Source organism: Girardinichthys multiradiatus, chromosome X (assembly GCF_021462225.1).
Source record: "Girardinichthys multiradiatus isolate DD_20200921_A chromosome X, DD_fGirMul_XY1, whole genome shotgun sequence".
Classification (NCBI taxonomy): domain Eukaryota; kingdom Metazoa; phylum Chordata; class Actinopteri; order Cyprinodontiformes; family Goodeidae; genus Girardinichthys; species Girardinichthys multiradiatus.
The window spans coordinates 7,239,636-7,265,586 of NC_061817.1; the positions used below are offsets into that span (position 1 = coordinate 7,239,636).

At 40.2% G+C, this 25,951-nt stretch overlaps 1 protein-coding gene across 1 annotated transcript; it reads left to right on the forward strand.

The window, feature by feature from the left end:
• The first annotated feature begins 2,423 nt into the window (after positions 1-2,423).
• On the forward strand, positions 2,424-25,680 carry LOC124862371 (sphingosine kinase 1-like). The gene is made up of 5 exons (XM_047356245.1): positions 2,424-2,928; positions 14,739-14,888; positions 19,997-20,091; positions 20,382-20,497; positions 21,809-25,680. Exons 1-5 carry the CDS (start codon positions 2,502-2,504, stop codon positions 22,701-22,703), a joined length of 1,683 nt encoding a protein of 560 aa, XP_047212201.1. The 5' UTR covers positions 2,424-2,501; the 3' UTR covers positions 22,704-25,680.
• The last annotated feature ends 271 nt before the right edge of the window (positions 25,681-25,951 follow it).

Consider the following 25,951-nt stretch of genomic DNA (forward strand, 5'->3'; position numbering starts at 1 on the left):
ATGAACTCTGAAGCTATGAAAATCAAAGCTTTCTGTGATAATTATGAATTATAACTTTTTATTTATTTATATACATGTATCTCTTCTATCCTTAATCGCAAATTATGTTACTGTTTAAGTTGAATTAAAAATGAAATTTGAAACTTATTTACCAAGGTTGTTACAACTTAATATTTTTCCACAAAGTCTATAGTAGTATTCAATCAATTAGAATATGCATTCAGATAAGGCTGGTTTGTCAGATTAAAACTACCTTTGAAAAATAACCGTTAAGCAGGTATTAAACATATTTTTTATTAAGCCCATATTTCTGTATATTTTATTTCTGTTGGCCTGAAGCAATAACTTAAATGTCATGTTTTCATTAGCTATAAGTGGAAAATGTTCGTAAATAACACAAAAAAGGCTTAAATACATCAGTCTGTGTGTACTTTATCTACATTATGTGTATCACTTAATAATTTTACTTCCAACAAGTATTTAAAAATTGACATTAATTTGTTAACAAATTAATCAAAAAACAAAACTAGAATGAGTTAAACTTGTCAGTTTCATATAGGCTAAACAGTCATATTTCAAGAGTTTGTTTCTGGTAATACAATTTTTATGGCTTAAAGTGAAAGAAAACCCAAAGTTCAGTTTCTCTGAACAGTTGAATATTGCAGGGTAATACATTAAATTAAAATAATGAAAAACCATAATAACAGAGAAATGTGAGCTTACACAGTCTATGCTATTTCAGAAGAAAGCCCTGGTTGAAAGAAAGCTATTGGAGTCCCGTTTGTTGTTTGCCACCAGCCATGTTAGGCACTCAGCAAACATGTAGAAGAAGATGGATGGAGCACGTTAAAGGATGAAAACTTGTTCTTTTTTATGATAATCTACTAACATCAGCCAAACATCAGCTCCCTCATCAAGAAAGCCCAGCAGAGGATGTTCTTCCTGCAGCAGCTGAAGAAATTCAACCTGCCAAAGACTATGATGGTGCACTTCTACACAGCCATCATTGAGTCCATCCTCACCTCCTCCATCACCATCTGGTACGCCGCTGCTACAGCCAAGGATAAGGGCAGGCTGCAGCGTGTCATTCGGTCTGCTGAGAAGGTGATTGGCTGCAGTCTACTGTCGCTCCAGGAACTGTACACCTCCAGGACCCTGAAGCGGGCAGGGAAGATTCTGGCTGATCCCTCCCACCCCGGTCACAGACTCTTTGAGACTCTCCCCTCTGGCAGGAGGCTGCGGTCCATCCGGACCAAAACCTCACGCCACAAGAACAGTTTTTTCCCATCTGCCACCAGCCTGGTTAACAAAGCCCGGAAACCACCCTGACACTGTCCCTTTCCCCCACACCCCCCCTTTTTTTGCTGACAGGACACTTGTAACCTGTAACTCTATGTGTTACATTAACGCTCAGCTTGGACTCCTGCTTTACTTGCACTGCTTTACTTGCACAATGATCACCTGCACTGTTGTATTGCTCTTGCATCTTATACTGCTCTATATTTACTCTCACTCACTTAAAACTGTGCACATATATTTATATTATATTGTAGATATGTTTATACTGTTTAATTTGTACTGTATTGCACCAACTACGCCAAAACAAATTCCTTGTATGTCCAAAAACGTACTTGGCAATAAAGCTTTTCTGATTCTGATTCTGATTCTGATTCTATTATAAATATGATAATCTAGGTGGAACGTTAATGTATTAACAAGTGCATTTTAGGTAGGAGTCAATACCAAAGAACTCCAAATGGGTGAAACATTGATTTTTTTAGATAAAAAGTCATATGAAAAACTTATATATAAAACTTATATATACCATATATATATACACTGCTCAAAAAAATAAAGGGAACACTTTATAACACAATATAACTCCAAGTAAATCAAACTTCTGTGAAATCAAACTGTCCACTTAGGAAGCAACACTGATTGACAATCAATTTCACATGTTGTTGTTCAAATGGAATAGGCAACAGGGGGAAATCTTTGGCGATTAGCAAGACACTCAATAAAGGAGTGGTTCTGCAGGTGTGAGCCTCATTTTGACTTGTTTTAAGGACATTACATCAAAGTTGGATCAGCCTCTAGTGTGTTTTTCCTCTTTAATTTTGTGTGTGACTCCAAATCCAGGCCTGCGTTGGTTAATAAATTTGATTTCCATTGATGATTTTTGTGTGATTTTGTTGTCAGCACATTCAACTTTGTACAGAACAAAGTATTCAATGAGAATTTTTCATTCATTCAGATCTAGGATGTGTTATTTGAGTGTTCTCTTTATTTTTTTGAGCAGTGTATATATATATAAGTATGTTCTAAAGTATTCCTGAGAAACTGTGCAGCTCTCCCATCCTACTCCCTCGCTGTAATTCCCCTCACAGACTCTAGGGGGAGGCTGGGAACCAAGCAGGCTGCACCCATTCCTGTTTAAAGGCTGGCAGGTTCAGAGTCTCCTCGGCACCGGCCTCCGGGACGCGTCTTACTCTCCGTCCGGGATGGAGAAAGACGCCTCAGCGCCGGACCCATCCCGGCAGCGGAACGGGTTTTCGGGCGTGCTGTACGGTGAGTTCACCGACACCCTCAACGACGGGGTCCGCTACTCGGTGAGCCTGACGGAGAGCGCCCTGACCATCCAGAGGATCTCCTCGTCCCCCGGCCGGACGAAGGTGGTGTTTAACTTAAGCGACTGCGTCGGCTGTCGCGCGTACAGAGGGCCGGACAACGTTGACATTGGCGCCTACTTCACGGCTTACTTCTATCCGTTCAAGAGGCGCTGGATGAGCGCCGGCGTGGCCCGCCAGAGAGTGGAGCAGTGCTTTCGGGTCGCTCTGGTCCAGGACCCGCTGGTCAACCTCCGGGAGGCTGAGAGATGGGCTCATGCCATCAGAGATGCCTCGGTGCTGCAGGCTCCTCGGAGAGACGGTGAGAAACAACAGTCTGAATCCGGTGAACCTAAAATCTAACTTTAGATGATAAAATAAATACCGGGAGAATGCATTTTCATGCCAGTAAAGCCAGACTTTGAAAAACACTTTTTTTTAGTTTATAGCAAAAGTTTGTCTCATGTAAATAGGTTGATTCAACTTGAAATATATTCCTCTTTAGTCGATACATTTATTACACGCAGTTCACATGTTTTTCAATTTTGGGATTTAATGTAATAAACCGACACTAACAAATATATAAGAGTGAAGGTAAAAACAAAATGTGTTTTTAAATTTTTCTCGCAAAGAAAAAATCTGAAAATTGGTGTCCATTTGCATTCAGCCCCCTGAGTCAATACCTTATAGACCCCATTTTCCTGCAGTTACAGCTGCAAATCTTTTGGGCTCCATCGGCTTTGCACATTAAGGGTCAGACATTTCCATTCATTTTCCTCTGCAAAATTGCTCAAGCCCAGTCAGATTGGATAGAGGCCACAGTAAGATTAGTTTCCTTTGATCTACACCATTGTAGCTCTGTCTGTATAGTAAAGGTCGTTGTCTGACCAGAATCCCTTCTTACATGTTTGATATGGTGGTTTTTCTGAAAAAAATCATTCCCCCAGCAATGAGGCTGCCACCACCAAAGGGGAAAAGAAATAAATGCACATAATTATTCTTCAGATATATTTTTTAAAATATATTTTCAATATATTTTAAGCCTTGTATAATTTTCCTTTCACAAATATAAACTACCTTATGTTTGTTTTTCTTTCTTAAATTCCCTAAAAATCCATGAAATTGTATGATTGTACTGATTGCTACAAGGCACTGTATAATCTTATCCCTAAAAAAAAGGCTTGGTAAAGGAAACAGAGAGAGGCATTCCAGCCGCTCTCTAACCTGTTCTACCTGCCTGGAAAGCTGAGCTCACCCAGTTGCGGCCATTAAATAAACACGTCATGCCAATGCACAAGCCTGAGCGGAGGCGGGCTCTCAATCTGAATCTAGATCTGGATCTGGATCAGCATCTAGAGTCTGCTGTGAACGCTCACTTTAAGCAGTTAGGTCTTCAGCTGCTCCTCTGTCAGCAGCTGAGCACTAACATGCTTCATTATTTCAGCTCAGCAAATTCCCAGTGAGACTTAACTCAGGTTGGGTGGAAAAAAAGTGACATCAAAACAACAGCTGTTTGCCATTTGGCTCTACAGCAGCCTCTTCTTATTGGGTATCATCCTGTCTTGTTCTGTTTAAAATGTGCACGGTTTCGCAGTCTAGTTGTTTACTTTTTACTTCGCCCTGGTAAATAGCAGCGACAGAGTAATTAACATGAATAAAAAATGAGAAGCAACTATGCAGCTATTTACAGTGTCTTGGAAAAGTAGTCATACCGCTTGATCTTTTTAACATTTTGTCACACTGTAATCAAAAACCTCAGCATATTTTACCGGGATCTAATTTGATAGAACATAGTGGCATGCATTTGTATGCAGCCCCTGTTTACTCTGACACCCCTAAATAAGGTTATGTTCAACCAGTGCCTTCAGAAGTCACTTTATAAGTAAATTAACTCCATTTGCACATGGACAAGTGAACGAAAAGCGCCAGGAAGACCAAGGAGCACAGCAGACAGGTCAAGGTCAACGTTGTGGGGGAGTTTCGCAGAGCATTGTTCAATCCATCATCAGAAAATTCAGAAAAAGGGGAAAGTGGCAGGGTAGCATCATGCTGTGGGGATTCCTTTCTTTAGCAGGAACGGTAAAGCTCATCAGAATTGATGGGATGATGAATGGAGCAAAATAAAGGATGACAAATTGTTTGAGGCTTGAGACCAGCACAGAGGTTCACCCACCAGCAGGAACCTAATTCCGAGGTATCATGCAGTCGGCTCGGTTCAGGCATTTTCATGTATTAGAATAGCCCAGCCAAAGTCCAAATCCAATTACGAATCGCTGGCAAGGCTTAAAAAACGATGTTCACATCCAATCTGACTGAGCCTGAGCTATTCGAAAAAGACAAATTTGCAAAGATTTCAGTCTCTAGATGTGCAAATCTGGTAGAGACATAACAATAGCTGTAATTCCTATGAATTTGACTTTGCGGGGAAGGGAGGGGGGAATATTAATGCATGACAGACTTTTCAGATTTTTTTCTTTCTCTCCACAGTAATGCACAACTTTGTTGTGGGTGTATCACACAGAATCCCAGTGAAATCGATTGAATTTGTGGTTGTAACGTCACAAAAAGTGAAACAACTTTAAGGTACATAAATCCTTTTGCAAAGCATTATATCTGATTCTATCATGAGGGTGCAGATTAGGAATATTCCACTCCAGGTCAGGAAATATACTTTTTTATTTGTGTACACTGCAAAGCAGGGATGAACTTGCTGTGTAGTTTAAAGAGGGGGCGGATATTTGACTTGGCAGTGACTGATTGGGAATGTTGGCTCGCCAAAGACGGGGGCAAGTGTGAGCAGTGGGATGAGGAATGAGGTTGTGATCCTGGCAGCAGCCTCCAGGAGTACACTGCAAACATGGAGAGAGACACTGGGAACTTTATGAGGAGGAACAACCAGCCAGCCTCCATCCCTCCCTATGGCCTGTGGCCGGCAGGAGTTTGAGATTCAGACCTGTGTGCCAGCCAGGCATTCATGCAGGCAGATGGTAACCTGTGAGGTAACCTGCCTCTCCCCCTGTCACTGGACTCATCAAAGAGCTCCAGCTTGGGAGGGCTTGTCCCTGTACTCGACGGTTTTACTGCCTCTTATTCCAGTATCCTTCTAAACACAGTCTCTCAGTAATGTTGGGATCATATCATTGATTTATAAGCTGTTTTAGCAGTTTAGAGCCAGTCTGGCCGATAATAAATACGCTGTTTAACAGAATGTGTTATGCATTTTAAATGAAGTTTTATTTTCCTAATAAATGAAACAGAACTGCCATTTTACTTGTTGCAGAGGGTGCATGAAAGTCAGTGAGATTCACTAATCCCTTATGGAGGACTTCCCTCAAGTTAATTGCATGTCATCTCATCAGGGGATTGCAGATGGAAAGGTTGGATTAAAACTAAAATTACTGCACAAGCTGGGTATTTAGACAGACGAGCTAGCAAGGGTGACTCTACATAATTACAAATATGATGGTATTACTTACGTTTCGAGATGTAACTCTGCTAATTTAGTCTGCCTTCGGAAATCCATTCAGAAGCTGCTTGGAGGTTTATTCTCTTGGCAGTTAAAGTAAAGACTTGAAAGCAATAACGTACATAGAGTTCCTTGCAGAAGTATTCACACCCCCTGATATTTAGTCACATCACAATGTAGTAGACCAACACAGAGTAGTGCATGATTGTGGAGTGAAAGAAAAATGATACCTGGTTTTAAGTACTTGCAGTATTTTCCCAAATAAAAATATACTTTTACACCTTTTGCTGCAGTAACAGCTGAATCAGCCTGTTAGAGTGTGTCTCTACTAGCTTTTAACACAGAGAGATTGACATTTTTACCCATTCTTCTTTGGCAAATAGCTCAGGCTCATCTAGATTGGATGCCGAATGTCTTTGAACATACATTTTCAAGCAAATTTTCAATTGGATTTAAGTCTGGACTTTGACTGGGCACCTGAAGAGGGATACTTCCTCTCGCTACAGCTAATGTTTGACATGAATATGTAGAATAGAATATACCTTATTGTCCCCCTAGGGGAAATTTGTCATGGACTCAAGGGTAATAGTATCTGCCCTTACAGACAATAAATACACCTAAAATACATACAACAGCTGGAGACGCGCACATAGGTTAAATACACACTCATGACATATCCAATAAGAGATTAAAACAAACAGAAGGCCAAGTTATTGCCCATTTCCGCCACCCCGACATTCAGATCTATTTAAAGTTTTGATTTAAAATGTTGATGGAGGTGGGTACAAACGAGTATTTAAAACGGTTCTGTTCATTTATTCAGGGGTATGAGCAGAGTTAGTTTTCTGCCACACAAAGAGTTTTGCATGTAGGCCAAAAATTTCAATGTTGGTCGCATCTGACAATTGGTTGCACTGGATTTTATTTTGGGGTATCAGAGTAAAGGGGCTGAATGCAAATGCACACCAAACCTTCAGATTTTTTATTGTTAGTCATTTTATAAGCATTTTCCTTTCACTTTACAACTATGCACTACTTTATGTTGGTCTATCACATAAAATCACAATAAAACACACTGAAGTATGTGGTTTTATCTGGTCTGCAGATATTTGTGAGGCACTGAATGTGATGGGAGATCCATCATGGAACTGCATGCAAACCAAACTCTTTTAAACTTGGTGTGACTCCTTTTGCAAGTGGCAGCCATTTTTTTTCGTTTTCTGTTGCTTAACTGGATTTTCAAATCAGATTAAACACATTATATCCAATAAAGAATTCTCATGATGATTTCAAAGATGGAGCTAAAGAATTCTTTAAGTAATGCACAAATAAGCATGATGGTGGCAAAGCCTGCGTCAGAGAGAGAAGAAAGATCTACAAGCCCACTCCACCCCTGCCCTTAAAATCTGTGTTTTTAAGCTGCCTCAGGGTCAGGTGTGCCTGTCACTGAGTATGCCTCCTGGGTAGAGCCTCTGCTGAAGATGCTGTGGCTCATATGGCAAGGAGCTAAAATGCGTCACCGGGTGACCTCTCACCCCAGCCAGCATCTCAGTCCCAGAGGAGCGTTCGTCTTGTTGCTCCATGACACATGAATGTGATGGCCTGTCAACCCCCACTCCCGCTGCCACAGCCTCCCCCTTCTCCTGATGCTGCCTCAGTGGGCAGTGGTGTTTATTCTCCGCGGACCTCCTCCCTTCCTTTCAGCAAACACTCAGACGGCGGCTTGTTTGCAGTCTGAATACAGCGTCGCCGCTCCTGAATAGGAGCGCTTTCACATAATATCTGTTTCTGCTCCAGCACTTGTTTCGAATGCTTTCTGTGTTTTAATAAATCTCACTTGTCTTACAACGTGTGATACTGAAGACACAATACAGCTTCATGTTCTACTCTAGGTGGTTGTAGCATTTGTGGAAAGAATAGAAGTTGTTTCTGCAAGACCCTTGTTTGCACTGATGCATCATCACATCCAGTCTGCCTGTCACCTTACTGTGTTTGTGCGTGTGTTTGTGTGTGTATTTCTTACAACCACGAAATACACACACTGATACAGAAACGTTATGTGCCGGCTTGATGGACAGGATGTGCCAGCAGATTTGTGACGTCTTGCCTGAGACAGATTGTACATACACCACACATACTGACACAGACAGAGAGAAATCTATAGAAACAAGTGGTTTACTTAGTGAAGAGTTTGACATTGGTAGCGGTTTTTAAAGCAAAGACAGACAATGATAATAATGATAAATATAATAATGAGATGTTCAATAGTAATCCCAAAATCTGTGTCTGATGAAAAACACAAAGGTCTTGACTTTTTTCACATTTTGGCACATTACATCCATACACTTCAGTGTGTTTGGTTTCTGTTGTATTATTATTAAACCGTCACATTGCTTATCCCAAGTTCCTGTCTGCAGTTTGGTCCAACTCTCAACTCACAAAACCTGACATCTAGCATTGTGATTATAATCTTCTGGATGAGACATTAGGGTTAAGGTTAAGGTCCCTTAATGCCATCACGTCTTTAAGCAGAAATCTGAGAATTATAAAATAATAGTCTGCTTGATGACAGACTTAAAATAGTAAAAAGTCAAAATTTAGCTTGGTTATACTAGACAGTCCACTGGAACAAGACTTTGCTGAAAACATATAGAAAAGCCAGCTTTGTCTTTAGTCTAAAACAACATAAATTGTGTTGAAAAGTTAAAGGTGAAAATCCATTCAAAAATACCCTTTTGGGATCTAAATAAGGGTGAAAAGTTGTGAGAGTTGATTAAAGGGGCTAGCTATGCCTGACTTTAAACAACTTTGTTTAGGCTAAATGTGGACAGTGCATTTGATTTTAAATAGTTACATCTTCAAAAGATTTTTCTAGGTTAAAACGGGTCGATGAATAGTCGACCTGAAATAGCAATTTAATATATGTAGATGAAGTCTAGTGCTTGAGGCAGCCCTTGATATCAGTAACATATACTGTAATACCTGCAGGCACCATAACACCACTCCAAGTCCCACTAAGCTGCAGCTCTTCTCTGTACTTGCATGACGTTATACCCAGTCGACGCATGCTGATCGTAGGATATGATGGAGGTTTTAACATTTTTAAACATTACCTGGGCGTCAAGTTATGGTCAGGGTGAGGTGTCAGGGTAAGGGTTAGGTGTTATGGATGCAGTTGTATTTAGGGATAAGGGAAGGGAATTTAGGGATGGAAACACTTAGTTCAAAATAATCATGAACCAAAAATAGTCTTACGGTGGTGGTGTCTGAGATTAGCGCCTGCAGAGCGCTATTTTCTCTCGCTACAGCTGATGTTAGCTTTTTCGATTCCTTAAAAAAGAAAAGAAAAGTCAATACTCTTTTTCACATAGCACAATTTTTAAACCTTCACCCACACCACCTGTCCCCAGACCTTCCAGGTTCCTCTTTGCTGTGGTCCAACAGAACAATGTTCTTCATGTCCAAACCCAGTCCCTTGTCGCAGAGTTTTAATAAAGCTTACTAAGACCTTAAGCCATACCCTTCTTTTTCACACTTCCCCACACTTCCATCTAATTTAGAGCTGAAAACATTCCTTGGTGAGTTCTGGGTTAGAAGGGTCTCAGTCTTGGCCCAATCAATTCCCTTTATAAAGCTTTCCACAAATTATTTAGCTTGATAATGAGGGTCCTAGATTGTTGATTTGTGTAAATAGAAGCTGCTTCAGTTGGACATTATTTAAACAACAGAACATTCTTAAAAATGGAAAAACAGTATAACTTCTGCCATAAAAATATCAAACCTAATTTGCATTAGCGTTTATTTCCCAAACTAAGCCCGTCTTGACCTGTTCAGGAACAAATGTTAAAGTTGCTTATTGTCCGTCACTTTCCTAAAATAATGGCCCAAGTCATTTTTTCAAGTTTTTCAGGAAATACAAAAATCTTCACAAAATCTATATAAAATATTTATTAACATTTCAACCCGAAAATGTAAAAACAACAGATGAGTGTTGACATAGCCATTTCCTATGGTTCGTTGTATTAAGCTACATATCTTTCTTAATTAGATCATATAATGTGGAAATTAAAAGAAAAACAGTTGATGAATTAATCTTTAAAGAGAAAGGAAGGAGTTTACAAAAAAACGGTTACTTGTTCTAGCCACAGGTTCTGAAGCTCTTCCACTCTTTGCTAAATGCTAGCTTTATGAATGTAGCTACTTTGTTGACAAAATGCTGACTGAAAGACAGACTTAAAATACTAAATATCTATATGCAATATTTAATGCCTAGCACATATTGTGGCAATCCTTATCACTTACCAATAGGGATGAGCCCTGAATTGGCTCAAGTCACACTCTTGACATAGGCCATTGTACAACAGACCTGGAATTGCGGGACCTCCTCAACTGAGGATTTAGACAATACAAGAGGTGGCTAGCATCATGAGCAGATGATTTAGGCAAAAAAAAAAAAAAAATCTATATATATATATATATGTACATTGTAAATATGTATATTCTTTAATGCGAAAACAAAACCAAAGAGCAAAGTGTACCGGAGTCAAATTCCTTGTTTGTATGTACGAACTTGGCAATAAAGCTGATTCTGATTCTGATTCTGATTCTCTGACTTTGTAGAACTGCTTCCACAATGTTCTTCTCTGTACTTCATTTTGAGCCAAGGTTAGCATGTACTGAGTATATATTTGGGCAGACATTGCAGACTGTCTATGAACTCCATTCTATATTCTTCCTTTACAAAGTTAATAAAACTTTTAAGGACACGTCTTCTTTTACCTGCCAATAATAAAACTCAGAGATATTGATTCTCCTCTTATAACTCATGGCTGCTTACATTTAAATCTCATTGATAAAACATTCCCAAAAATATATGGAATAGTTTTTTTTTGTATTATCAGGAGTACTCTGCATTTTTTGAGAAAAACATGTTCATCAGAGCACTAAAAAGTGCAAAGCTATACTTGCCTTGCCTTTTTGGTCAGGAACAAAAAGTTGCAGATGAAGAATTATTGAATTTGATATTGATTTGTCATGTAGGGAATCTTTAGTAGATAGGTGCAGATTTTGTTAAAATCATTTTCTCTGGCCCATCTTTTTTCTGTGTTATCCGTCACATACTATCAGAAATGCCAGTGCACTAAGGATTTCAGTTTTTGACCTTTGCAGAGCGATGTGTGGATATTTTATCAGAAAGCTTTTCAGCTCAGTTCACTTGAGTGCAAGAGCTGAATCCAAAAGCTGGTTGACCTTCATAAGCTGCTTTCCACTCAATTCTGGAAGTGCACGGAGCTTTTTACCATTGAAAGGAACATTATGCAGGGATGCAACTAGCGAACAATACTGCCCCTGTGTGAATGAACAGAGATAGATTGGCACATGCCTGTCTGTTTTTGGATTCTCACCTCTCCCTGTAGGGTGTAAGCACCTTTGCATGAGATATTTCTAATAATTGTTTGTGTTCCATCATTCCAAGGCTAACTGAATTTGGCGGAGGCTGGTAAAAAGGTAGCAGATCGCTTTTCACAGAACAAGACAATGACGCTATAGACTATTTAATTAGAAACATTTTACAGGCAAAGCTACACTGTCTAAAGCACTTTCTTGTATTGAAAAAGATGCCCTTGGTGCTGAGAGTTTATGATATTATGACGTCATAAGCCTTCAGAAATAGAACTTTTATAGCAAATTCATACCTAAGTCTCCAGACAGTTTTAGATAAAAATTGCTGAAAATTCTTACTCTAGGGAGGCAAACTTGGCGCTAGATAAACTTTTTTGAAACACTTCTCACAAAATCTCATTTTAAAAAGCATGTTAACCTACAAAATTACTGTAGAAGAGACCGGATCTGTACACAAAGGGTGTAATGCATTAAACCCAGGCAATTGGAGGAAATTAGCTTTTCCTTCAGGGCTTAAAGTGCGTAGGTGCTTGCTTTAAAAAGCAGAACTCATACAATCCTTACAGCATCTTGCTTGTTTGATGTACCATATGCAATTTGTAAAAGATGAGCAATCAAATTCACCAAACTGGCTGAAAAGGCTGAGACTAAAGTCAGTACGTTTGTTGAGGCAACACAATGTGAGGCACACTTATAAACAACACAGGTTTAGAATATTTTGCTTCGAGTACGCACAGAAAAACAAAGAATCGGATGACGTGTCTGTCAGCATTGTTGTCTGTGGCTGACTGCTATGCTGCTATGGTGTTACACAATTACAGAGTATTTGCACTCACCAGCCACTTTATTAGGTACTCCTTGCTAGTACTCATTATACATCATTTGCATTCAAAACTGCCTTTATGTTTGCGACATAGATGCAACAAGGTGTTTGAAACATTCCTGAGAGATTTTGATCCATATTGCCATGACAGCATCACACAGCTGCTTTGCCTGCTGCACATCCATGATGCAAAATTCTATTGGGTTGAGTGGAGATTGTTGGAGTACAGTAAACTCATTGCCATGTTCTAGAAACAAGTTCCAGATGATGTGAACTTTGCGACATAGTGAATTATCCTGCTGGAAGTAGTAATCAGAAATGGGTGCAATGCTGTTATGGTCAGGGATGAACTTGTTCAGCAACTATACTCAGGAAGACTGTGGCATTCAAGTGATGCATTGGTACTAAGAGGCCCAAATTGCACCAAGAAAAAATCACCACACCATTTTCCTACTGCCAGCAGCCTCAACAATTGATAAAAGGCACGATGGATGAATGCTTTCATGTTATTGAAGCCAAATTCAATGCCATCCGAATGTTGCAGCTCAAATCTGTTATTGTCCATTTTTCCTAAACCAGTGAGAACTTTGGCCTCAGTTTCCTGCTAGCTGACAGCTCTGGCACTGGTTTGGTGCTCTGATGCTGTAGCTCATCAGTCTTAAGTCAGTCTTATGTGTTGTGTGTTCAGAGATGGCATTCTGCATACCTTAATACCACCACACCTGCCTTTCTTTCATCTTGAAACCATCTGCTCATACTCTTCTGACATCAACAAGGCATTTTCATCCACATAGCTGCCATTTTTTGAGTATTTTCTCTTTTCCTGACCGTTGTCTGTAAAACAAGAAGATTGTGCATGGAAATCACAGCAAATCTGCAGTTCCTGAACTAGTTGGACCAGCCCGTGTGGCACCAATACCTTTAGAACATTAAAATTCACTTAAACCCCCTTTCTTTCTCATTCTGATGCTTTGGTTGAACTTCAGCAAGCCATTGTTATCACGTCAAGATGCCTAGATGCATTAAGTTGCTGCCATGTGATCAGCTGAATTACTTAACCCGTTAACAAGCAATAAAACAGGTGTACCTAATAAAGGAGACGTGATGTTGTTACTGTGTACATGTGTCATTCACGAGTGGGTTTGAAAGAGGAGGTCCATGATGTTAATCTAATTAATTCCTGACTGTTGCAACAAGAAATTACTCTTTCCAACATCACTCAACATCACTTTCCCTAATCACACGTGCAATTTGGGTTAAATGTTTAGTGCTGCAGCACTATACAAAGTTGTAGAGTGTTCTTAAGTGGTCCAGTAATTTTTAGCTGAAAGGCTCAGACAATAAGGTCAAGTCCCTTCGCATCTCAGCCACCTCAAGTTAATGATGGGTCACATGTAGTGAGCCTTCACCGGTCCTGACAGAGTTCATTGGGGGAAATATTTAATAATAAAAACAAAACATGGCTTTACTTTTCAGACAAATTCATTAAATCTGCACTGGCACAGATAGTAGTTTATGCCTTGCAACAGGTGGAAGCCCTGCAACAACAGGAGAGTGCCAAATAAGAGCTGTATTAGAAATGATATAATCTACAAGACCTTTCCAGACAATATTTTATAGTACAATGAAATATGCAGCGGCTCCCACATTTATTGGCATCCCTGGTAAAGATGTGTAAAGATATACTTCAGTTCAGTTTTCATTGCAGAATCATAATACCACTAAAAATATTAGGAAGTCCCAACCTTTAATTTAAGTACATTTATTCAGTGAGGGAAAATGTAACAAAATCACCACTAGTACATTTGCGGGCATCCCTAATACTTTATTTAAAATAAATGTAACTAAAACACTTTTTTGCAATTTATACCTTACAAATTTGATCTGAGTAGCAGTAACTCATGCCTTCTTTGAATAGGATATAAATATGAATAAATTCTTTAGACAATACGTTTTAAAACAACTACATCCGTGAGGACCCTTGTTTATCTGGTCACCACACAGCGTGAGGAGGATAGTAAGGGAGGGAAAAAGATCTTCAAAGCTTACTCTTACAGAACGTCAGCAAAAGAGCTGAGGTCTTGGTGATCAAGAATAACCATTGTCAGTTTAACCCCAGTTATTTAAAAGAATTTTCTTTCCTTCCATTGATTTGTGATTATTTGATAGACACAAGCAGCAGGCTGTCTTAGTCAAGGATAATAAGGTTCCCAACATAAATAATAGGTAAGATTCCAAATAAAATACCTTATCTCTGCAGCACATCACATTAAAATTGAGCGCTGTCAGTCTTGATGGTCGCCCAGCTGTTAGCTGCAGTGTTCTTGCATTTTTCTCTCACACAGCATTTCTATGCATATATTCAGAGAAGGATGAGGTCGTTTTTTCTCATCCTCTTTATCCTTGCCATCACTCACATTATCCTCTCTCTGCCTGTCAGGTGTGGTGTACACGGAGCTGAGGAGACCTTGCAGAACCATGATCCTGGTGAACCCCCACAGCGGGCGTGGACAGGCTCTCCAGCTGTTTACTGGCCACATACAGGCCATGCTCACAGAGGCCTCCGTTTCCTACACCCTCGTCATCACAGGTCAGTCATAAATATGTTTTCTACATTCATTCGGCTGCGGCTCTTCCAAGGGTCATCTTCATAGAAAACAGAGGATTAAACATTCCACTACATCATAGCGTGATCATTCTGAGAACTGGGTCATGCTGTGAGTTACGCATGCACTGACATAAGCCAAATTGACAATGCTTCGAAGCAAGTTTTAATCTCTGCAGGAATTATGCATTGTTTTTGTGTTCACAAATTCACAAAGCATGCGCTCACAGAAAACATGGGCATTGAATTCTCACTCTATACATGCCATCTGCTGCACATTCAGTATGATTTGCTAATGCCGTTTGGTGACCTTTAACAGTGTTGTGCATGTTACTGTCATCTGAGGCTATTTTCACCACAAGAAGCTGTTACTCTGAACAGCTTTAAAAGAAGATCTGGAACAAAATAATCTACATTTCATCATTTACCTACAGTGTTATGTAAAGTGCTCAGACCCCTTAAGCTGTTTCGCGTTGTGCCACGTTGATCCACAAACGCCAATGAATTGTATTGGTATTTTATGAGATAGACCAACACAAAGTAGTGCAAAAATATGAAGAGAAACCCATTCGACTATAACAACCCAGCACAGTTTTGCTCATTTTTCCGTGCAAAGAGCTCCATCTCAGTCACCATAGACTGAGAATGCATGTGCACATCAGTTGGTGTACCATGCCATAGATTTTCAACTAGATTAAGATCTTGACTTTGACTGGGCCATTCTAACACCTTATACGCTTTGATGTAATCCATTCCATTGTAGCTCCAGCTGTAGGTTCTGCTGGAAGCTGGACTTCCACTCCAGTCCACTCACAGCTTCATCTTACTATAAACTCTCAACTGCTTCCTTTGTGTAGAAAACAATCCCCACAGCATGATGCTGCCACCACCGCGTTTCACCATGGGGGTGGTGTATTAAGGCTGATATGTATATGTGTTAGTTTTCCACCCCACATGTTACAGTTTTGGTGAGAACTGACCAGAACATTTTTGTTCACTTGTTTCCTGTATCCCCGACATGATCTCTGACACTCTTCAGCTCACCTAAGGTTGCCATAGACTTCTTGGTTGCTTCTCTAAATATGTAGTTTAAGTGGACGACCAAATCTCGGAAGATTTGCAGTTGTGTCACACTCTTTCCATTTTCAGATAGTGGATTAAGCAATGGACTGTGAGATGTTTAAAGCTTAAACCCTGCTTTAAACTCCTCCTTAAGTGTGCTCCTGACCTGTCTGCAGCATTCCTTGGTTTTCATTAGGCTTTTTGTTCAATAATGTTCTCTTACAAACATCTGAGGCCTTCACAGATCAATTATAATTATATTCGGATTAAATTACACACAGGCAGGCTCTAGGTACTAAGTAGGAGACCTCTGAGGCCAATTAGTTGCACCAGATTTTATTTAGGTGTATCAGAGTAAAGGGGGTTAAACATATATTTATAAAATGTCTGAACTCCACGAATATTTTTTCTTTCACCTCAACCACCTTCAACCTCTCTGCACCCCGCATACTTACCCTTAGTAGGCAGGACCAGCAGTTTGGCAGGTATGAATATGCTGTCTCTTTTTGGATCAGCTCGGCATTATGAAGCTGAATCTCTGCTGCGGCTCACAGTGAGACGGATTATGACAGCGAAGGCAGCGGAGCGCTGGAGCAGAAACTCTGCTTGTGTGGTTTTGTCTTTTTGAGAAAGTACGCCGGTATGCTCGCACATACTTAACGGGCTCCTGGGACCCGAAGAAGGGTCAGGAACTGGATGGAGATGAAAACACAGAGCCTAATTACTGAAGTTAACGAAGAGGAACAGAGATGGACATATAGGAAGGGGAATATAGGACACTGAGACCCCAGAGTGGTGGGGTCCAGCATGTCTAGTGAGAACTAACTTTAGTCTATTTTACTCAGTGTACACCTTTTTGATGAGTGTATCAAACTGCTTTTTGCCTGAGGTTGGACAAGCACAGTTCAAAGCTCCTGTTGTGTCAACCTGAACATTTTACATACCCATTTTAGTCTTTACCTAGGTTAACCTCAGAAGAAGGCCGAAGACAGCAACATATATAGCAAACTGCTGCTTTTAAAGAGAAACAACGGGAATTTGACCCAGATTTCGGGTGTTTTTATCTTTTATCAAGCTGCGTCTTTGCAACTTGTGAAAGATTTCGCGGACGACATAAAGTCTGTAATATTAAAAGGCATAACTATAAGCTGCCTTTATCTTTGGATTTAATTTTATATTTTAAAAGTAATAAAAACATTGTTTTTCTTTCGAGGTTTCTATGAAGCAGAAAGTGCCATAGACCAAGTCTTTAATAGTAGAGTTAGACAAACACCGGACAAGTAGAGCTTGTTTGAAAGACTTGCCAGAAGTCTCAAATACACGTTGGATTTTATTATAATGAATATGGGGGGTGATAGCTGTTTAACATTAATGTCTTATTTAAAACCATAGTGATCAGATGACATCATGCATTGCTTTTGTATAGTAAGTTCCCCACTAGTTGATTTATAATAGCAGCAAAAAAACATATTCAATGAGCTTTTAATGCATAGAAATGAGATTTAAAGACAGGTGCATTAGAATATCATTAAAAAGTAATTATATTTGAATTATTCAGTTTAAAACACAACCAAACCAATAACCTTCCATCACCATGCTTAGCTGGGACGAGGTGTTTGTCCAATATGATCTCATGGCCATGAGTATGTATAAAGGTGCATCTATATACATTAGAATGTAACAGAAATGTTTATTTATTTGAGAAATTTCATTTCAAAAAGTGAAACTCCAAACAGATTATGCACACACAAAGCAATCATGGCCTAAAACTACTAAAATCCCCAAGTTTACTTACTTAGAAAATGTAAAGACAAATAATGGATTTTTAATCCAGAAATGTTGTGACCACTGATCATAATAAAGACTGCTAACCTAAAAACTGTCTAGTAAACAGTCACTGACACCCTCTACAAGGAGGATAAGCCACAAAGTGCCATGCTAAATGGCTGTTCACAGCATATTAATAAAAAGATTAGTGGAAGGTAAACATGTGGTCAAAATGGTGCAGTCGCAACAGGGATAACCACAGGCGTGGGAAGAATGTGAGGCAAGCCCATTTAGCTGTTTTGGGGGAAATTTACAAAGTGTGGACTGTGGCTGGATTTACCCAGGTGTAATGGACTTCAACTGTGCGATTCTTTGCGTTAACCCAGTCCTGAGCCAGAGGGAATGTCAGGAGCATCCTACCTGGGCTAAGAAGAAGGGTCTGGACTGTTGCACAGTGGTTCAAAGTCTTCTTTCAGATGAAAGTTAATTTAGCTTTGTATGTAGAAATCAAAGTATGAGAAAGTATGCGAGTCTGGCGAAATAGTGAAGAGGCACAGAATCCAAGTTGCCTGAGGCCCAGTCATTACAGTTAGTAATGATTTGAAGGAGTTGTGTCATTGCTGCTGTTGGTGTTCTGTGTTTATCAAGTCAAAGACAATGCATTAGTCTAGCAGGACATTTTAGAGCACTTCCTGCTTTCTGCTGAGATGCTCATTTCAGTTTCCAGCAGGACTTGGCACCTGCACAAACTGCCAAAGGTACCAATACCTGCTTTCGTGCCCATGGTATCACTGTGCTTGATTGGCTAACAAACCAACTGGCCTAAACTCCATCAAGAGACTATAGAATATTGTCAAGAAGAGGATAAGAGACACCAGACTCAACAAATCAGATGACCTAGAGGCCGCTATCAAAGCAACCTGGGCTTCCATTACACCTCAGCTGTGCTACATGCTGATCTCCTCCATGCAGTAATTCATGCAAAATGAACCCTGACTAATTTTTGAGTGCATGTACTGTACAGTACATAGACATACTTTTCAGTAGGCAAGTATTTCTGTATTAACACCTTTCTTTTTTTTAGTCATATGTAAGATTCAAATTTTCTTAGAAAAAGTTAATGGTTTGGGCTTGCTGTCCACCTAGATGACCTGTGTTTCTTGCTGTCTCTATGAGCCCTTCAGTATGTGAAAGAACTTTGAACTAAAGTATTAGGCAGTTGGTGTCAAAGCGGACATCTACCCGGCCCCTGTGTAATAAATCCTCCCAAGTACAGCAACAAATCTATGAGAATTTTGTTATTTACTTTTGTAATCCCTTTACATGTCACTCAGCTATATGAAAAGTGCTTTACAAATAAAATCAGATTTATTCCATTCATTGGCCAACAAAGACAAAGTTGTATTTTAAGATAAATAAGATAAAAAGCTGAATGAAAATAATACTTGGAATTAAACGAAGCCATACACATATTTCACGAGAACTGTATGTGTGGTTTTCCAATGACCTCTTCAATAAGTAAGTATCTCGGAAGGAAAACATCAGTCTTGCAGGCTAAAAATGCTGAGTCAGCTGTGCAGTTCAATTACTCCTGTCAACACAGCACTGCATAAACACCTCCAGCCTGTCCAGCACACAGCAAACAAACAGCACAGGAGTAAGGAGAGGTTGAGCAAAGTAAAACCATTGGGTTGATCAATACTTCAGTAGGAATGTTCTCGTAGTGGCAGCACACCCGTGCCTCTTAGGTTGAATGTCTGCCGTCCTTTCCTCCCTTCCTCTCTAAAGCTGTTTCCATTTTCCACACGTGACTACACTGGGGAGTCTCGGCTGACAGGACTGTAGACTTTAATGCTGGCAAGATGAGCCCACAGAGACCCCCAGTGCAGGGACCAACTCAAGGACGCTGCCAATAAAACTAGGCTGAACAAATAGCTCACTTCTCCACCAGCACATTTACCAACATGCGACCACTCGCTCCCTGCTCTCTCTGTCACAGATGTTTGCAGGCTGGCTAAGCTGCCTTGGAGCTGCCGAGTAGCCATTGGATGAGCTAATGTGATATGTCTAGTCCGATAAGAGGAAATTGAATCCCTTTTCTGCCTAATCTCCCTGATCCCACTCCAGAGCCTGCGGTGATGAAGGGAACATGTCTTTCTCTGCCCTTACCCCTTTTTATCATCATTCTTTTCACTTTGTCCCACATTCTGCCACATTTTCTGCCTCGTCTTGCAGTTTACTCTTGCATTTCTTCTGTTCATTAGAGCACCAAAACCATGCACGGGAAATGGTGAGGAATGCCGACCTGTCGCAGTGGGATGCGCTGGTCATTATGTCGGGTGACGGGCTGCTGTTTGAGGTATACAACCCACTTCTACTCACAAATGATGGGAATTGTTAATCACTGGGTGTTGGATAAACCTCCACGACTCTAGTTTCTATTTTCAGCACTTCTTGGAATAGGAATATGAAATTTTAATTTGGTCTCAAACATGATAAAGGAGATCAGGTGCATGCATGAAAAAAACTGCAGTCATCCAGAAATTATTTTTGTACTCAGCCACAGTACCATCTGGTCACAATGGTAGTGCCACACTACACACAAAACAGCAGGTTTTTATGTTTTCGTCATCTTTCCTCTTCACTCAGGTAATAAATGGTCTGATGGAGCGTGAAGATTGGCAACAAGCCATCCAGACTCCTCTAGGTATCCTACCAGGGGGCTCTGGCAATGCCCTGGCTGCATCCATCCACAACTACTCGCAGTGAGTCCATCTTTTAATGAGTCATTTAAATGCATAGGCTAAAAGTACAAAAGACGATCCTTCTTTAGTTCATAAAAGACAATTTATCTCCTTCCTTTGTAATTATAGTAAAGGCTGACTGGGCTCATCTTTCCTCAGGAGAGAGGAGTTACTTAGACTGTTTAGCTGTGCAGCCAGAGTTCAGGTCTGGTTGCACAAACACTCAAAGCAATGATGTAAGGGTTTTAGAAATTCACTCATTATGTTAACCCAGCACATGTCCAGGTTATCATCCCCATCTGCTGGATAGTTGTTGGCCAAATTTCAAAAAAGCATCACTGGTGAGCCAAAATGTCATGACCACATCTATTTAATGGGATGTTAGGACTTTGGATGACTCCAAAACAACTCAGATTTGCTGATCTATTGACGTCATAATGTTTATATATATATATATATATATATATATATATATATATATATATATATATAGTCATATTTAATACATTTGAATATTGGTTCTGACGAGGCCCATTTTTCAGATTTAAAGCAGCCTTTGAAAATAACAACCATTAAGCAGGTATTATACATAGGCTGTTCTTCCTTAAGCCCATGTTTCTGTCTTAAAAATGCATTTATTTATTGGTCTGTTGTAATATTCTAATCTTAAACATCCTGTTTTTATTAGCTGCAAGCAGAAATAATCATAATTAACAGATAAAGACTAGAAAACATCAGTCTGTGCATAATTAATGTATGTAATGTGCTTCACTTAGTGCTGGAGTTACTGTAATTAATAAACTTTTGAATATAAGTCTAATTTATTGAAGATAGCTAGATTATTCATGTAGGAGATACTCTGAAACATTTTAGAAGACATTTGGACAAGACTCTTTTCTGAGCATAACACATGAAGGTCATAAAAACATCTGCATAGAATAAGAAGTTGTTATTGCTAAATATAAAAAGTCCAAAAATCCGATTTTGAAGTCATCTGGGAGAATAGCAGTTATTCTTTGTGAAAGGTCATATGCATAGTTTCCTGTACCCTAAACCTAACAGTGTTCCTCAACACAAAATCCCAACTTCATCTGTACATTTTGTTCATTTACCTTCAATGTGTGACTGCCAAGTTGTTTTCGTGTCTTAGATGGAGGACAAAACCTTACAACTTCTCATGTTTGATGTATTCCTATGCATTATGTTTAGTTTCATTGTTCATTTATCTTAGTTTAGCCTATATATAAAGAGGCAAATAGTCAATAAAAAGCTGCATTACTATGTGCTCTACTGTGTTTTCCTCTGATCTTGTTTTTTGTAATGATCCAACAGGTTGCCTCCAGCCTGGAACGAGGAGCTGCTACTGAGCTGTGGTTTCATGCTGTGCAAAGGTCTGGTTGGTTCCCTTGACTTGGTCTCAGTCCATTTGGCCTCCAGGCAGCGCCTCTTCTCCTTCCTCTCCTTGGCTTGGGGCTTTGTGGCAGATGTGGATATTGAGAGCGAGAAGTATCGTCATGTGGGAGCTATCCGCTTCCTGATGGGCACCCTGGTGCGCCTGGCCTCACTCAGAGTTTATCAGGGCAGGTTAGCATATCTACCTGCTAAAGAAGCACCGAAACCTTCCAAAAAAATCGTGAAGGCAACCCATCCTACGTCTACGTCTCTCTGTTCGTCCTTTCCCTGTCATCTCATTCCCAATGTTTCACCAAAGCAGAGCTCGTTGACCAATTGCATTGATATGAACATAAACCAAAACTCCATCACCAACTCTTCCAATTTAATCAACAACATGAGGCCCGAGACACAGAGCAACAATATGACTACATCACTTGTAGATTCTCTTCTCCCCAGTCTGGACCAGCAGGTCCCAGAAAACTGGACAGTGGTCAATGAGGAGGACTTTGTTTTGGTGCTGGCTATTTACCAGTCCCATCTGGCTGAGGATCTGTGGACAGTCCCGGGAGCAATGGCAGATGACGGACTGATTCATCTGTTTTACGTGACAGCGGGAATATCCCGGCCTGCCCTCTTGCGTCTCTTCCTTGCCATGGAAAAGGGTTCCCATTTAGCGTGCGGTTGCCCCCACCTTGTGTACGAAAAGGTGAGGGCCCTGCGGTTAGAGCCCATTTCACAACAAGGCATGATCACCGTGGATGGAGAGGTGGTGGAGTACGGGCCCATTCAGGCTCAGGTCCACCCTGGAATGGCTAAACTTATATGCGGATGAACTTGTGCTTTACTTTATAGTTCTAGTTTGGCTTTTATACTCAGTGTCAGATTCTTTATGTATGCTGTCTTCTCAGAAGTGCCAAAGACAATAAATCAGCCTTTGGAAATTCCTTTATTTTTTTACAGAGACAACATGTCCTATTTTTATGGACCCCCTCCTCCTCTCCTTCTCTCTCATTGTTAAATTCAGGGTCAAAGTCATGGAGGATTGCTCTTACTTCTGGCTGGTCCAGGCTTAGAGAAAAAAAAGGAATGTGTGTGTATGTGCTTATGAAAAGCCACATCTTTACGTGAGAGGTGTTTTGATAGTACAGTGGCAGCGCAGTGCTCTCTGCTTGTCGGACCTTATAAGCATGGCACATATGAAGAGATACATGTTTTTCTTTCCTTGGAGACTCCTAGAGAATCCCTGCCTCATGCCCCGCTGTACCACTACTGGCTGTCAATCCCCTTGCCGGGCCGCCACCCTAATAGCAATGCTTGCCCTACAGCTTAGTAAAAAAACTGAGGAGATATAAATTAGCGTTGACAGATCTTTAATCTTTGCATAGTTTACATGAAAAAAACGTCAGATTTGCTGATGTTATAGCCCTGTCCTTTCCTTCTGTGTGACAGACAGCTTTCGCTACACCTTTACCAACGTTTTATCCATTTCCTGTTCCCTGTTTCATCTTCAACTATCATTAAACCGTAGGAATCGCCTCCACTCACACACTTTCTTTTCCCCATCCCCCCCCACCTCTTCCTATGCTCAGATCTTCACATACACACACATTCCCTTGCGTCTCTGCAGCACTTAGCGAGGGGGAGGGGTGTGATCTGCTACCGTGCAAATGATCCCCTCTTCTCTTGCCATCTTAAGATTGTACTCTTGCTCCCCTCCAATGGTTAACGAACCATCAGCACCTAATGTGTCCTTAATATGAGGGTTTAGATCTGCTAGAGGGTACTAAATAGAAAGTCCTCCTTTTTTAATTACATGAACTCTTAGGTGGGTTTTCAAATTTATATTAGGATGGTTAAAGCACACTCGAGTGGATAAAGTGCAGTTTCAGACGGGCCCTGTTAGAGTTGCGTATTGAGAGGCTTGTGATCAATGTAAGGAGGGTGGCAGGTGTTTTGCTCCTCTATGTGACCTGCTTGGTGGTCGGTGCTGTGGATCAGTTAGTGTTCGGGGGCGGAGGAGAGTGCAAATGTTATCATTATCATCAGGATCCCCCGCACACACACACACCAGTTTACCTCAGGCTGCAGACCAGCTGTGCAAGTGTGTAGCTGAGTTGTAACATACAATTTTAGCAAGTTTTCCTTTAACTTTAAGTGAAACCGTGGTTAAATTACAAAAAAGTCCCCCCCTAAAGTAAAAACTGATGACACTTTTGCCTGTTAGACTCTTGCTAGGGGGACTCATAAAGTGCTGATTTGGAAAATGTTTTAGCTCATCTGTCATTTGGAGCGAGAAAAAGCCAATGCAATAAGTTGATAGCGCACCTAATCTTCAGCTGTTTTCTTCAGTAACTAGTCCTTCAAATGACTAGATTCTTCTAGACAGAGCATACATTTGTTACTTATGTCAATATACTAATAAAATACTTGTAAGGGACACTCAAACATTATTTGGCTTTCCTGGCAAGCTAGCTGGATAAGTCAGTAAAGTCTTGCAAACTGCTGTGTATGTCTTTATGGAGTAAAGTATTTATATGCCTTGAACGTTTCCATCTTTTGTCAAATTAGTAGAACCACTTTTTGGTAATTCCATGTCTCTAATAGTTTTACACATTTATATACTGTCATGCTGTTGGGTTTTGAGTGATGTGCAGGGTTAGTTTTTCAAGTAGGCTAACACATTCAAATTATGGTTTTATCTGATCAGAGCACCTTCTTCCACAGGTTTGCTGTTTCCCTACATGGCTTGTGGCAAACTGCGAACATGACTTCTTATAGCTTTCTTTCTGCAATTCCCTCCACTGTGCCACTCTTCCATAAAGGCCTAGATTTGTTAGTGCGTGACCACTAGTTGTCAACCTATTCGTCCAATTGAGCTATGGATCTGAGCAGCTCCTGTAGAGCTACCGTGGACGTCTTAGCTGCTTCGCTGCTTAATGCTTTCCCTGCTTGATTTGTCAGTGTAGATGGATAGCTATGTCTTGGTAGGTTTAAGATTGTGCCAGACGTTTTCCATTTTCAATTGATGGCTTGAACTGTGCTCTGTAAGTTTTCAAAGACTGGGGTGTGGTTCACTTCACATCTGAGGAAGCTGCGTAGGAGCAAGAAGAAGGATTACAGCAGTGTGGACTGGGCCCTGTGTTAGCAGGCCAGTACAAACCAAACAAGGAGACCAGGGCAGCTAAGAGAAACTACAGTGAGAAGCTAAAAAACTGTTTCTCAGCAGATGACCCGAAATCAGCTTTCTAATTCTAATTAGGTGACATCTGAAAACAATAGTTGTACTGGATTTAATTTAGGGGTATCAAAGTAAAGGCACAGCCTAAAATGCTTAACACACTTTTATTATTTATGTTTGTAAAAACTGAAAAAAAATAATTTTCCTTCCACTTCACAATTATGACATTGTTGTTGTCTACCGGATAAAATCATAAGCAAATACATTTAAGTTTCTTGTTGATGTAACAACATGTGGAAAAGTTCCAGGTGTGTGAGTCATGGAATGTCTGTCAGAACATTTGACCAAAATTTCTTTGTTACTGTAGGTTTACTGTCCAGACTGGTGCATATCATGTAAATCTCATTACTTAAATTAGCTCATCAAACCAGCCATGATCTGTACTTTACAGGCATATTTACAAAATTAGCAAGTGACTACGTCTTGTTGTTGTATATTTCTTGGATGCAATAGTTCTGATGAAAATTTAAAAGAGAGATCATATTTTGCCTATTTAGTTTCCCTTCATTGGCTCCCTGTTAATCCAGAATATAATTTAAAATTCTCTTTATCACATTTAAAGCCCTTAATGATTTAGCTCCATCATACATCAGAGATCTGATTGTTCCATATGTTCCTAACAGGGCACTTCGTTCTCAGACTGCAGGTTTACTGGTGGTTCCTAGAGTCTCTAGAAGTAGAATGGGAGGCAGATCCTTTAGTTATCAGGCTCCTCTCCTGTGGAACCAGCTCCCAGTTTTAGTCCGTGAGGCAGACACCCTGTCTACTTTTAAGGCTAGGCTTAAAACTTTCCATTTTGATAAAACATATAGTGACAGTGGCTTAGGTTATCCTGAGTCTTG

Coding starts and splice junctions, on each gene's coding strand:
- LOC124862371 (XM_047356245.1), top strand. CDS start 2,502: ATGGAGAAAGACGCCTCAGCGCCGGACCCATCCCGGCAGCGGAACGGG. Junction 14,889..19,996: donor CTACACCCTCGTCATCACAG/GTCAGTCATAAA, acceptor TCTGTTCATTAG/AGCACCAAAACCATGCACGG. Junction 20,498..21,808: donor TCCATCCACAACTACTCGCA/GTGAGTCCATCT, acceptor ATGATCCAACAG/GTTGCCTCCAGCCTGGAACG.